At 34.3% G+C, this 14153-nt stretch overlaps 1 protein-coding gene across 5 annotated transcripts in view; it reads right to left on the bottom strand.

Moving 5' to 3' along the window:
* LOC131426045 (glutamate receptor ionotropic, kainate 2) overlaps positions 1-14153 on the bottom strand; it is a 318947-nt gene that overhangs the window by 76102 nt on the left and 228692 nt on the right. For all 5 annotated transcript variants that reach the window (XM_058588453.1, XM_058588455.1, XM_058588452.1 and 2 more), the window contains exons 9-11: positions 11077-11229; positions 6868-7256; positions 6522-6782 (exon numbers count right to left, since the gene is read on the bottom strand). In XM_058588453.1, coding sequence (XP_058444436.1) covers positions 6522-6782; positions 6868-7256; positions 11077-11229 — 803 coding nt within the window. The remainder of the gene's footprint in view (positions 1-6521; positions 6783-6867; positions 7257-11076; positions 11230-14153) is intronic.

Genomic DNA, 14153 nt, shown 5'->3' with positions numbered 1-14153 from the left:
CTGTTTTTACAGTAAAAATCTATCTGACGGGAAAATTCCCTGTCAAAAAAAAATCCTATCACTCTCTCCGTCGGATTCCGATACAACCCTTCCGCAGGATATATTGCTACGACGTTCAATGATTGCTGCGGCAATATTTTACCGTCCGTTCTCTGCTCATCCATAGTCAGGCCAGACTGAATCAAAAAAAAAATGATAGCAAAAATCCTAGATTCGCAAAACATTCAATCATATTTTATCGTCATTCATCCTTTGCCTTTTCCCCTTAGTCGCGAAATTGAATGCTAGTAAAAACAAATGGCAGATAGTTTGGCCTTTGTCTGTGACCTGGTCCCCCTCTGTAGGAATCCAGGTTGTTTTTGGACCAACCGGAAAACCGAAGGCAGCCCAACCGAAGACACTCATTCTTTTCCATTCTGTACAATTTATGGTTCGTTTTATGGAGGCCCATGGATTACCGGTACGGCAATGGGCTTTTCGTTGCGTTGTTCCTGGGGTGAAAAGACTTCGGATGGAACCGGTGATAATATTATTCTTTATATTGCGAAAGCCTCGGAGAAGTTTTGTAACTGTTCGCTTTAGATTAGATATTCTGTTGAGATCAAAAGTTTTGAACACGAAAGTGTCAATAAACTGTTGGTTTCAACGAGCATTCAGAAAGTTGATGCCGCGATGTTGATCTGTTTCCAATTATTTTTTGAACTTTGAAACAAAGGTAATTGGAATATATTTTCTGAATCGGGTTGATAATGGCACTGTTTCGCGTTTTAACATAATGGAAACTGATACCGTTTTCGTTTTTGAACCTACACGCGGACGACTCTGACTCCGAGTAAAACGAACACGTGGTACGCGCCCTTAACAACTCATAAAAAAAAAGAAAAAAAATAAGCTCTCATGGATGTGGTGGTGGGAACCGAGGAAATTTTCAGAGCGAAACTACGCGATTGGAGTCCGATCTAGTGCGATCCCAGGTTGCTAAAACAAACATCTCAAAAGTTGTTTGGGCGACTCAGGGTCAGCTCTCGGGTTGCTCTGATTAATGAACGAAAACGGTATGAGTCAACTTTTGCACCTTGAGTAGTGTACCGAAAAGTTGAAATAAACATAGGATGCGTTGCGTATCTTTTCTGTGTGTAAGCGCCATTTGTTTTGTTTACATGTCAAACGTGGTTATATGAATCATTGTTTGAAATGTTGAAAATTAAATTTTAGTCTTAAGCAAAAATTCCACATACTTGACGAACTGAAATTTATGTTACCTGAATTCAGATTGCAAAAAGGGTAAATTTTCGCTCGTCAAGCCTAAAACGTACATTGTTACAATAAAACACCCATTTATGAGTACCACAAGTACCCATGTTCGACTTCAATTCGAGCTGTCAAAAGTGGGTTACTTTTTGGCATGTGAAACTGAGTGAAATACTGCCCATATCCATATTGCTGTTCAACGAAATAAATGGATAAAAAAACACCCATAAGTGGTTGAAAAACTCGTGAATGATATTAGTAAGCGAGATAACGAATTCCTAATCAGCATTAGAATTAGTGCACAGTTTGACTGTTCGGCAAACTGGAAAAAGTTCTAACATTGTTTGAATATAGTTTTCGTTTTATCATGTTTGGTTCCTGTTTCAGAAGCTCACTTATTTGCTATAACAGGAGTTGGTCTCAAATATTTTATCACATTTAGCGTCTCTGCTCATTATTTGCGATGGTGGATAAATAGTAAATTTTTCAAATGATTATTTGATTTCTGAGTATATTTAAAAATGGGTAATAAAAGATAATATGTAAAATTGGGTAATGAACCACCAAATTTTTGACACATATTCGCTTCACCCATTATAGAAAAAAAGATACTCATACAATAAATGAGTTGATTTAATTCCAGTTTAATCGGAAATGGGTGTAATAATACACATAAATGTGTACTTTATTTTGACTGTTTAAATTATATTAATAATAATAGTTTCGTTTCATTCATTTCGTTATTTTAAATTGATTTATTTCGTTAATTTAGTTAGTTTCATTTTGTTCATTTCTCTCATTTCGGTAATTTCGTTTATTTCGATTATTTTGTTAATAAAATTAATTTCGTTCATGTCGTTAATTTTATTTTATTTATTTCGTCATTTTCGTTAATTTCGTTAAATTCGTAATTTCGTTAATTTCGTTAGATTCATTTCGTTCACCTGGTTATTTTTGTTTCGATAATTTCGCTAATTTCTTTATTTTTTAAACTTAAGTCAATTTCATTAATTTATTTATGTTTTTAAATTTCGTTATTCTCATTTAATTCATTTCGTCTCATTATTTTCGTTCATTTCGTTAATTTCGTAATATCGTTAATTTCGTGCATTTCGTTTATTTGGTTAATTTCGTTATTTTCGTAAATTTCGTTAATTTCGATAATTTCGTTAGTTTCATTTCATTCATTCTGTTAATTTCATTTCGTTGATTTCTTTATTTTTGAAAATTCCGATATTTTACGATTAAATTTCGTTAGTTTCATTTCGTTCACCCCGTTATTTTCGTTTCGGTAATTTCGTTATATTTTAAACTTAAGTCAATTTTATTAATTTATTTATGTTTTTAAATTTCGTTATTCTCATTTAATTAATTTCGTCTCATTATTTTCGTTCATTTCGTTAATTTCGTAATATCATAATATCGTTAATTTCGTGCATTTCGTTTATTTTGTTATTTTCGTTATTTTCGTAAATTTCGTTCATTTCGATAATTTCGTTAGTTTCATTCAATTCATTTTGTTATTTTCATTTCGTTGATATCTTTATTTTTTGAAATTCCGTTATTTTACGATTAAATTTCGTTGATTTCGCTTATTTTTTAAATTTCGTCAATTTCGTTCAATTTTTTAAATTTTGTCAATTTTCTTTAATTTCGTTAATATTATTAATTTAATTATGAAACTTACGTTAATTTCATTCATTCATTTCATTATTTTCATTTCGTTAATTTCGCTCATTTAGTTTATTTCTTTGGTTTCATTTCATTCATTTCGTAAATTTAAATTATTTCGCTAATTTACTATTTTTTTTAATTTCGGTAATTTTATTAGTTTCTTTATTTTCTTCAATTTCGTTAATATCTTTATGTTAATATCTTTAATTTTTACATTTTCCTTAGTTTCATTTCATTCATTTCATTAATTTTTAAATTTCGTTGATTTCATTACTTTCTTTATTTTCATTTAGTTCATTTCGTTAGTTTCGTTTCATTCATTTCGTTATTTTCGTTACGTTAATTTCATTAATTTTGATAATTTCGTTAGTTTCGTTTCATTCATTTCGTTAATTTCGTTAATTTAATTAATTATGATAATATCGTTAGTTTCATTTCATTCATTTCGTTTTTTTCATTTCGTTAATTTCTTAATTTTTTTAAGATTCGTTGATTTCGTATATTTAGTTGATTACACTTTTTTTCAATTTCGGTTATTTCTTTATTATCGTTAATATTATTAATTTCATTATGAAACTTAGTTTAATTTCGTTCATTCATTTCATTATTTTCATTTCGTTCGTTTCTTTAATTTTGCACATTTAGTTTATTTCGTTAGTTTCATTTCATTCATTTCGTTATTTTCATTTCGTTAATTTTTTTTCTTTAATATCGTTAAATTCGTAAATTTCGTTAATTTCGTTAGATTCATTTCGTTCACCTGGTCATTTTCGTTTCGATAATTTCGCTAATTTCTTTATTTTTTAAACTTAAGTCAATTTCATTAATTTATTTATGTTTTTAAATTTCGTTATTCTCATTTAATTCATTTCGTCTCATTATTTTCGTTCATTTCGTTAATTTCGTAATATCGTTAATTTCGTGCATTTCGTTTATTTGGTTAATTTCGTTATTTTCGTAAATTTCGTTAATTTCGATAATTTCGTTAGTTTCATTTCATTCATTCTGTTAATTTCATTTCGTTGATTTCTTTATTTTTGAAAATTCCGATATTTTACGATTAAATTTCGTTAGTTTCATTTCGTTCACCCCGTTATTTTCGTTTCGGTAATTTCGTTATATTTTAAACTTAAGTCAATTTTATTAATTTATTTATGTTTTTAAATTTCGTTATTCTCATTTAATTAATTTCGTCTCATTATTTTCGTTCATTTCGTTAATTTCGTAATATCATAATATCGTTAATTTCGTGCATTTCGTTTATTTTGTTATTTTCGTTATTTTCGTAAATTTCGTTCATTTCGATAATTTCGTTAGTTTCATTCAATTCATTTTGTTATTTTCATTTCGTTGATATCTTTATTTTTTGAAATTCCGTTATTTTACGATTAAATTTCGTTGATTTCGCTTATTTTTTAAATTTCGTCAATTTCGTTCAATTTTTTAAATTTTGTCAATTTTCTTTAATTTCGTTAATATTATTAATTTAATTATGAAACTTACGTTAATTTCATTCATTCATTTCATTATTTTCATTTCGTTAATTTCGCTCATTTAGTTTATTTCTTTGGTTTCATTTCATTCATTTCGTAAATTTAAATTATTTCGCTAATTTATTATTTTTTTTAATTTCGGTAATTTTATTAGTTTCTTTATTTTCTTCAATTTCGTTAATATCTTTATGTTAATATCTTTAATTTTTACATTTTCCTTAGTTTCATTTCATTCATTTCATTAATTTTTAAATTTCGTTGATTTCATTACTTTCTTTATTTTCATTTAGTTCATTTCGTTAGTTTCGTTTCATTCATTTCGTTATTTTCGTTACGTTAATTTCATTAATTTTGATAATTTCGTTAGTTTCGTTTCATTCATTTCGTTAATTTCGTTAATTTAATTAATTATGATAATATCGTTAGTTTCATTTCATTCATTTCGTTTTTTTCATTTCGTTAATTTCTTAATTTTTTTAAGATTCGTTGATTTCGTATATTTAGTTGATTTCACTTTTTTTCAAATTCGGTTATTTCTTTATTATCGTTAATATTATTAATTTCATTATGAAACTTAGTTTAATTTCGTTCATTCATTTCATTATTTTCATTTCGTTCGTTTCTTTAATTTTGCACATTTAGTTTATTTCGTTAGTTTCATTTCATTCATTTCGTTATTTTCATTTCGTTAATTTTTTTTTCTTTAATATCGTTAAATTCGTAAATTTCATTCATTTCGCTATTGTTTTAAATTTCGTTAATTTTATTAGTTTCTTTATTTTTTCGATTTCGTTAATATCTTTATGTTAAAATCTTTAATTTCGTTAATTTCTTTTTTTTCCTAATTTTATTTCATTCTTTTCGTTATTTTCATTTCGTTAGGTTCGTTCCAATAATTTCGTTAATTTCGCTAGTTTTATTTCGTTCATTGCTCTCATTTCCTACATTTCGATAGTTTCATTGCATTCATTTCGTTATTTTCATTTCGTTCATTTCAATAATTTCATTCAATTCATCATTGCTTGATGCACATGGAAGAAGATGCTTCTGTCCACCAATAATGTCACTCTTTTTCCAATAAAAAAATTGTTCAACCAATAAAATATAACTTAATCAGCCACTTAAAGCTTGTACGCGAATGAACCGGAATAAAAATTCGTAATAAATTAAATAAAAATGTTTGAAATATTCATAACCAAGCGCTTGAATTTATGCTGTAGAGATTACCATCGTAGCTATGCCTAAATTTCAGCGAAACTAATCCAAATGATTAAATGGTGTAACATGAAAATTCACTGTTCTTTCCCAAATCAAAACTAAGTTTGTTCATTTGTAGAATCGTAATTTTGCTCGGTTCCACTTCAAAACGTTTCGAGCGTAGTGGCAGGATGCTAGATCGAACCAAAGCAAAGTTGATGTTTAGTAAGAGACGCTTCATAAGATACTCTTCCGAGTAAATCGTGACGAATCAGCTCGTAGGCAAGCAACTAAATCGCTATAACAAGGTGGTAAAGCCGATGATATTCCTAGACGGGGCAGTGCAGACAAAGAAACTAAATTTCCATCCCTGAAGAAGACTATATAATAAATTATCGAAACGATGAAAAGAACTCTGCTCTAAACGAAAAGCTTTTGTTTATGAATACCATTTTTCTGACGCGTTTAGAATCAACTATTCCCAATTGTGACATAAATCTAACTATCAGCTCGCTCGTGTTGAATGAAACCTCCATTCTGCGGTGAATTCCGAACCATTTAGTTAGCTATGAAACAGAAATGGATGCTCGATTGTCCATTTCAATTTATTGGAATATAAAACACCAAACAAGTGTGACAGTTCGTTGTCATTCATTCACTGAAAACCCCGCTCAATCCTACCCTTCCCTCTATTTACAATTGTTCAGTGAAAACGTTTCAAACACCGTCCGTTCAAGCTTTTATCACCGTGAAATAGTGTCAGAGTTATCTGCAGGCCATTAATTTCACTGTTCGCTTATGCTGCTGTCATCATCATCATCATCGACGACGACGATTCACCGGTGCTTTTTTCCGACAAATAAAATGCAAAAAAATCAAATACAAACGACAAACTGCGGAACTCACCGCGCCAGGATGAACAGCAGCACGGAAACGCCGAGATAAGCGGTCGCCATGTAGATCCACACGTCCAGCGAAAGCGGCGAAAGGAAGGAGAACAGATTCGGCGGTTGCTTGACCGGTTTCCGATACAGGACGGAAATGCCCAAATTCATGAATGGCATCGTAAAGTCCACCACCTGTTCCCGGTCGAAGGTGATGGTGAGATCGGCGATGGCCAGGTCCGCTCGCTGTTCCAGCAGTTCCTTGATCATGCCGTCCCACTCGCTGCAAAACGATTGGAGAGCATGTTTTTGATTTAGTGTATTTTTTTCCTGGGTTCATTCTTTCGTTCTGAAATCACTGCACTCACCCCGTCTCCTTGTTGTGGCTTCCATACCGTCCATCCGGTGCCAACCTAATCGTATAGTTGAAGCCCAATATTTTCGAAGTCTCGTGAATCAAATCAATCGCGTAGCCCTCGAATTGCGAGTTCCCGGTAAGCTTTTCGGCCGAGTCCTTTCGCATGCAGTACGGTGCGCTCAGAATCGTCGTCACAATCAGCGTTTTGTTCTGGAGAATTTCGACGATTTCCTTCTGCTGTTCCCCGTAGGTGCGGGTGAAATTCACCCCCGATGTGGAATTCCAGGTACCACTTTTGCGCAGTCCCTGCGAACCCAGCTCCACGATGTCGAGTACGAAATCACTACGAAAGCCCTGATGGTCGAATTTGATTACGTCCGTCAGCCCACGCATCTCGACCTGGAAGAGAGCAGAGCAGAGCAGAGCAGAGCAGAAGATTGAGGTTATAAATAACTTGCTGAAATATATTAATAAAGAGTAAGAATGGAACAAATTCCGTACGTGAATATAACGTGATGTCCGTTTCCTAGTCTACCACAAATGATGAAAAGGATATTGAATGCAGGAAACGCGGAAAGGGAGGGAGGCAATCAGTTGGTTTATTAGAGAGTCATTCGAAATAAATAAGAGCAATTTTATAGAAGCACCCAACAGTTAATACAATGTTGGAGAAACGTTTTATCGTGCTTCGAAATGTCAGTTTGGTAACACAGTCAAAGAGTCAAAGAGTCAAAGAGTCAAAGAGTCAAAGAGTCAAAGAGTCAAAGAGTCAAAGAGTCAAAGAGTCAAAGATTCAAAGAGTCAAAGAGTCAAAGTGTCAAAGAGTCAAAGAGTCAAAGAGTCAAAGAGTCAAAGAGTCAAAGAGTCAAAGAGTCAAAGAGTCAAAGAGTCAAAGAGTCAAAGAGTCAAAAAGTCAAAGAGTCAAAGAGTCAAAGAGTCAAAGAGTCAAAGAGTCAAAGAGTCAAAGAGTCAAAGAGTCAAAGAGTCAAAGAGTCAAAGAGTCAAAGAGTCAAAGAGTCAAAGAGTCAAAGAGTCAAAGAGTCAAAGAGTCAAAGAGTCAAAGAGTCAAAGAGTCAAAGAGTCAAAGAGTCAAAGAGTCAGAGTCAGAAGCTTCTCAAAGAGTCTCAAAAACTCTTAAAGCATCTCAAAGAGTCTGAAAGAGTCTCAAAGTGTCTAAAAGCTTCTCACAGAGTCTGAAAGCGTCTCAAAGCGTCTTGAAGTGTCTCAAACGGTATCAAAAAGTTTCAAATTGTCTCAAATCGTCTTAAAGCATGTCAAAGAGTCTCAAGAAGTCTCAAAGAATCTCAGAGTCTCAAAGTAAATCAAAGAGTCTTAAAGAGTCTCAAATAGTCTGAAAGAGTCTCAAAGTGTCTTCGAGCGTCTTGAAGTGTCTCAAAGCGTCTTAAAGAGTCTCAAGGAGTCTGGAAGAGTTTCAAAGAGTCTCAAAGCCTCCCATAGCGTCTTAAAACATCTTAAAGCATCGCAAAACGTCTCAAAGCGTTTCAAAATGTTTCAAAGAGTCTCAAAAGCTTCTCAAAACGTCGAAAAGTATCTTAAAGCATCTCAAAGAGTCTCAAAGAGTATCGAATAATCTGAAAGAGTCTCAAAAAGTCTCAAAGCGTCTTAAAGCGCCCAAAAAAAGTTTCAAAGAGCCTCAAAGTGTCTTAAAGTGTCTTAAAGAGTCTTAAAGCGTCCCAAAGAGACTCAAGGTGTCTCAAAAAGTCTCTAATAGTCTGAAAGATTCTCAAAAAGTCTCAAAGCGTCTTAAACAATTTTAAAGTGTCTCAAAGAGTCTGGAAGAGTCTTAAAGAGGTTAAAAAAGTCTCAGAGTCTCAAAGTGTCTCAAAGAGTTAAAAAGTCTCAAAGAGTCTTGAAGCGTCCCATAGCGTTTTAAAACATCTTAAAGCGTCGCAAAGCGTTTCCAGAATGTCTAAAAGAGTCTCAAAAGCTTCTTAAAACGTATCAAAGTATCTTAAAGCATCTCAAAGAGTCTTAAAGAGTTTCAAAGAGCCTCAAACGTCTTAAAGAGTCTTAAAGTGTCTCAAAGCATATTAAAGCGTCTAAAAGAGACTCAAAGAGTCTCAAAGAGTCTTAAATAGTATGAAAGAGTCTCAAAAAGCCTCAAAGCGTCCAACAGTGTCCCAAAAAGATTCAAAGAGCCTCAAAGTGTCTTAAAGAGTCTTAAAGCGTCCCAAAGAGACTCAAAGAGTCTCCAAAAGACTCTAATAGCCTGAAAGATGCTCAAAAAGTCTCAAAGCGTCTTAAACCATCTTGAAGTGTCTCAAAGAGTCTCAAAAAGTATCTCAAAGTATCTTAAGGCATCTCAATGAATCTCAGAGTATCAAAGAGTCTCAAGTAGTCTGAAAGAGTCTCAAATAGCGCCTTGAAGCGTCTCAAAGCGTCTAAAAGAGTCTCAAACCGTTTCAAGGAGTCTCAGAAAGTCTCAAAGCGTCTCAAAGTGTTATAAAGAGTCTGAAAGAGTCTTAAAGAGGCTCAAAAAGTCACAGAGTCTCAAAGCGTCTCTAAGAGTCAAAAAGTCTAAAAGCGTATCAAAGAGTCTCGAATAATCTTAAAGGGCCCCAAAGAGTGTGAAAGTGACTGAAATAGTCTCAAAGAGCCTTAAAGAGTTGCAAAAAATCTCCAAATAGTCTCAAAATGTCTCAAAGAATTTCAGAGTCGCAAAGAGTCTCAAAGCGTATTGAAGCGTCTTAAAGAGTCAAAGAGTTAGGGTGAAGCCAGAGAGAAAGCGACAAGCGACGCGAAGCGAAGCGATGCGATACTTGACAGATCGCACGGAGTCGCGCGGCAGAGCTCCGTTCACTCAAGTAAGTAGTAAAATGACAAGTATGTCAGAGTGAACTCGATGCGTTGCGAACCGACTACTGACCGATCGCATCGCACTCACTCCGACAAACATGTCATTTTTCTGCTGAACTTGATTGAACGGATCTGTCAAGTTTCGCTTCGCGTCGCGTGTCGCTTTCTCTCTGGCTTCACCCTTAGAGAGTAGAAGATTCCTAGGGAATCGTACAATTAACTAAAACCGAGTAAATCGCATTTAACCTGAAATTGAGAAAATACGTTGAGTACATGTAACTTACTAGAGTAAGATATAACTCATTTGTCAACATAATTTTGGAAATGCCTAATGGAAACTTTTTAAAACCACTTTATCTAAAATTTCCACTAGAAACTACGTGAAAAATACTTAAAATTGGGTTATTTTGCGGTTCAGTGTAAAGTTCTAAAATTATTTCACTTCTAGAATAGATTTAAACTACTATTTTAAGGCAAAACATCGAAAACTCTCTGTATTGTTTAAAACCGAATTCCAATAATTGGTCAGTTGAGGTCTCCATTGCTCCTATCATAAATTTTTATGTAAATCCTACCAGGACTTGTTTCATTTCCTAGCAGTTGTAAGTAATATGATTGATTACACATCCTCTATCGGGCGGATTCGCTAAAATGATCCATTTTCCCCACCCGGTGCGTATCGATCCGGCTTATTAAAATGAGCAAAACGGAGCAGTGTCCACCTCCCCCCACCCCCAATCGAGTTACCACCGAATGTAAGCGGATTATCCCCCTGGTTCCGTGTCAGCCAGTCGTGGCAGTTTTTCAACTTAACCGCACACCTCTGCCTTCTCTCTGGATGATGTAAATGGATTCCCGAATGGTAACTACTATCAGTTTTTAACACCGTCGCCTGTTGATCACACACAAACACGTACACACATACACACACGTACATGTACACCCGCACATACAGTTCCGGGAAGTTGTTTGGCGCTGATGTAACTGAATTTTAATGTTTCGAGTATTTGTTGGTTTAGATCTGTTAGGGGGGATGTTGGTTGGGTTGGGATGGTTGCGAACGGATGGTTGATTCGGTGTGTGTATGAAGTTTTAATCCTGTTTTTTGACTAGTATTGCTTTGGTGTTCCGACAAATGAAATGAGAAAACGAGGAAAATCTCTCCGGTTTCGGATGTCGGGCGATGAAGTCATAGTCATGAGCACTAAACGGGAATGGAATTTATTTGCAAAGCAACATAGTAGTCTGGCTTTTTTTTATTTTGTTATTACGTAATCAAGCTTGTTCGCACGTGCTACCATGCGTTTCCTGTCGGGATAAACGGGGGTTGCTGGAGACGCATGGTAATTTACTTTATCGTCATTTCAGATGGAAAATTACGGTTCAAATGTTGAATACTTACGATTTTCATGTAGTTGATTAAACTATATCCATGGGGCCAAGTGTCCTGAGCATCACAGGATAGAGGGTGGATGTCAATCTGCTGACTGGTGTCCAGATCGTGCAGTGCCTTTGCGAATAGGTGAACGGCGTCGTACATCAGTGCGGTTTCCGCCTGGTTCCGATTGATTTGGAAAGAGATGATAAAGATATATTAGTTAGAGCAATTTTCATTGTTTGATTTTAAATTGCAGTTTCGGTCGTATTCGGATTTAACATTTTTCAGCACTTGAACAAGTTTGACATCCCAAAAATTATCACATCAGCTAACAATTTCATTTCGTAAAAAAAATATTTTTTTTTCTTTTTCCTACTCTCTATAACAAAGTGGATATACACGGAGAAACCGGTCAGGTTTTCGGCGAAAACAAACAGTTGATGAATTGAAATGGTTATTTTTAGTACAACTAAAATATTCTTACAAGTGCCTAATTCAGATTTGTTGGGAATGGTTCCCTAAAATTCACGAATAGTTTGGTTCAATATGCTATTTTTAAGTGTGGTTTATCAAATTTACCAACTGTAATTTTTTAGTAGAGACTCAAACCAATTTCATCCAACTATACTTCGCCGTAGCATTGGCTATACAGTACTTTGAATCTAATTCATTTCCAATATAGTCACCACGACTTTTATTTACGGGGTGCACTCTATGAGTCCTCTAAAGCATCTATAGATGTACATTTGAAGAAAAGAAAAACAATTTTGATATTTTAAAAGTATTTAAAATGGCGATTATATCGAGCGTCTTTCCGTTCACACGATATTTTCGGAAGCCGAACTCTGACGAATCAACATAATGCATCGAATTGATCAAGAGTGAAAAAAGTGCGGGTTAAATACTAATGAAATTACCATCATGACAAATCTAATAGCACTTGTTTTATGCTGATATATGTCAACATAAGACTCTTAAGTTTCATCGGCTGTGTAGCTGATATTTTCAAATTTTTAAAAGGGCCAATCCAAATTAACCTTACTATGAAATTTGAAATGTAAAACGAAAGGAAACGAAAACGACCCAATAATTTTTAAATGTCGAATTGTTTCCAAACTGGTTCTGAAAATATCGTGTGTTGTCTCACAGTTGGCATTAGGTCCATTCAGGCAGAAATATGACGTTTTGAATCTAAGAGTGTAAATGCACTATTTTGTTTGACCGATTTTCACAACTTATTTTTAAATGGGACGGTTGCTATTAAATTTAACCCGGATAGAACTTGCGGTTCAAATGTTCAAAAAATATATATAGAAAAGTGAGCTCGATTTTCTCAGACTCGAGTTACTTCCGAGAAATTCCATTTTCAGGAGCGTGTTTTTATACATGACACGGGAAAATCAAACCAAATACATTCAAATAGCCGTATATTTGCTTTAATTAGGCAGGTATGGTTAGTTTATGACTAAATACGTAGACTTTGAGTATCCTGGTTCCGGAAGTACCGGGAAAGGGTTTGTGTGCTCCAAACCGGAAATAACTCCAATTTCTCAAAAACTTCTAAACCGATTTTCGGAAACTCAGATTCAAATGAAATGTATTATGTTTTCATAGGTTAACGTAGAATTTTATCCAGATCCGACTTCCGGTTTCGGTAATATAGGGTAGTGTGTATGAAATTGCAACCTGTCACAATGGAAAAAAAACAATAAATTCTTTTAAATTTGGTTTAAAACTATTTCAATTTAACACATGGATCAATAAGTCCCGAGACTAAAGCAGAGATGGCGCTCGTAGTAAACCAGTAACCACGTCTTTCTAGAGTACTAACCTTTGCTTGAAATGGGTCAAAATTTCAAGTCGATCCGACCAGAAACAGCTGAGTTATCGAGGTTGGAGTAAAGTCGTTTTGTAGTTTGTTTAAAAAATGGAAAAAGCCGAGTTTCGTGTTTTGATAAAACATTGTTTTTTAATGGGTAAAAACACCGTGCAAGCGAAACAATGGATTGAAAAATGTTATCCGGACTCTTGTCCATCAAAAGCAAGGTTTTGTCGGTGGTTCGCCGAGTTTAAACGTGGTCGTACCGACACAAATGACGCGGAACGTTCGGGTAGACCTGTGGAAGCCGTTACACCGGAAAATGTGAGTGAAGTGACAAAAATTATAATGAAAGATCGTAAAGTGAAGCTCCGTGAGATTGCTGAGCTTTTTTCCAAGTGGGTGCCGCGATTGCTTTCGATGGAACAAAAACAGCAACGAGTCGATGATTCAGAAATTGAACGAACTTAGCTTTGATCTGTATCCCCACCCCCCATACTCCCCAGATTTAGCCCCCCCTAAATGGTGATTATGTTGATGAATAAAAAAAAATTTTGCAAAAAAAATGTTGTTTCCATTGTTAGTCTCGGGACTTATTGATCCATGTGTTATAGGTTATGCTAGTTACTAGCCGAACGAACCGATTTCAGCTATGCCGGCTTCCAGCTTCCGATTACGGAAGTACCGGAAATAGAAGCCGAAAACTCAAAAACGGAACTCGCTTCATTTTTTCAGAAACAACTAAGTCGATTTTCACAAAGTTAGTCTCGAATAAAAGGATCAAGGTATATTAAAATAGACTGTTTTTGACCTTTGTTCGAATCTCACTTCCGGTTCCGGAACAACAGGGTGAGATGGGTTCAAAATTTTAAACAGTCATTCAGATCAAAAATACAAAGAACAAAGAATTCCTATTAACTTGGGTTAAGACTGTCTAAAATTGAAAAAGATTATGCCATACCCAAACAAATTTTTTTTCCTATTCAATATTCAAAGAAAAGTTTTTTGAAGAATCCTTTAGTAATATTAATGTAGATAACAGTTCGGCTGAAAAGTTCGTATCGTTTAATAGAAACACACATTTTTTTGCCAAAATTCGTTTTTATTATTCAACATAATTGCCATCAGAGGCGATACAGCGATTATAGCGATCTTCCAACTTTTCGATACCATTTTTGTAGTACGATTTGTCCTTTGCCTCAAAATAGGCCTCAGTTTCAGCGATTACCTCTTCATTGCTTCTAAATTTTCTACCAGCGAGCATTCTCTTGAGGTCTGAGAA

This window comes from Malaya genurostris, chromosome 1 (assembly GCF_030247185.1).
Source record: "Malaya genurostris strain Urasoe2022 chromosome 1, Malgen_1.1, whole genome shotgun sequence".
Taxonomy (NCBI): Eukaryota; Metazoa; Arthropoda; class Insecta; order Diptera; family Culicidae; genus Malaya; species Malaya genurostris.
Note: the sequence above shows the minus strand (reverse complement) of the source record. Positions and strands in the feature narration are given on the sequence as shown.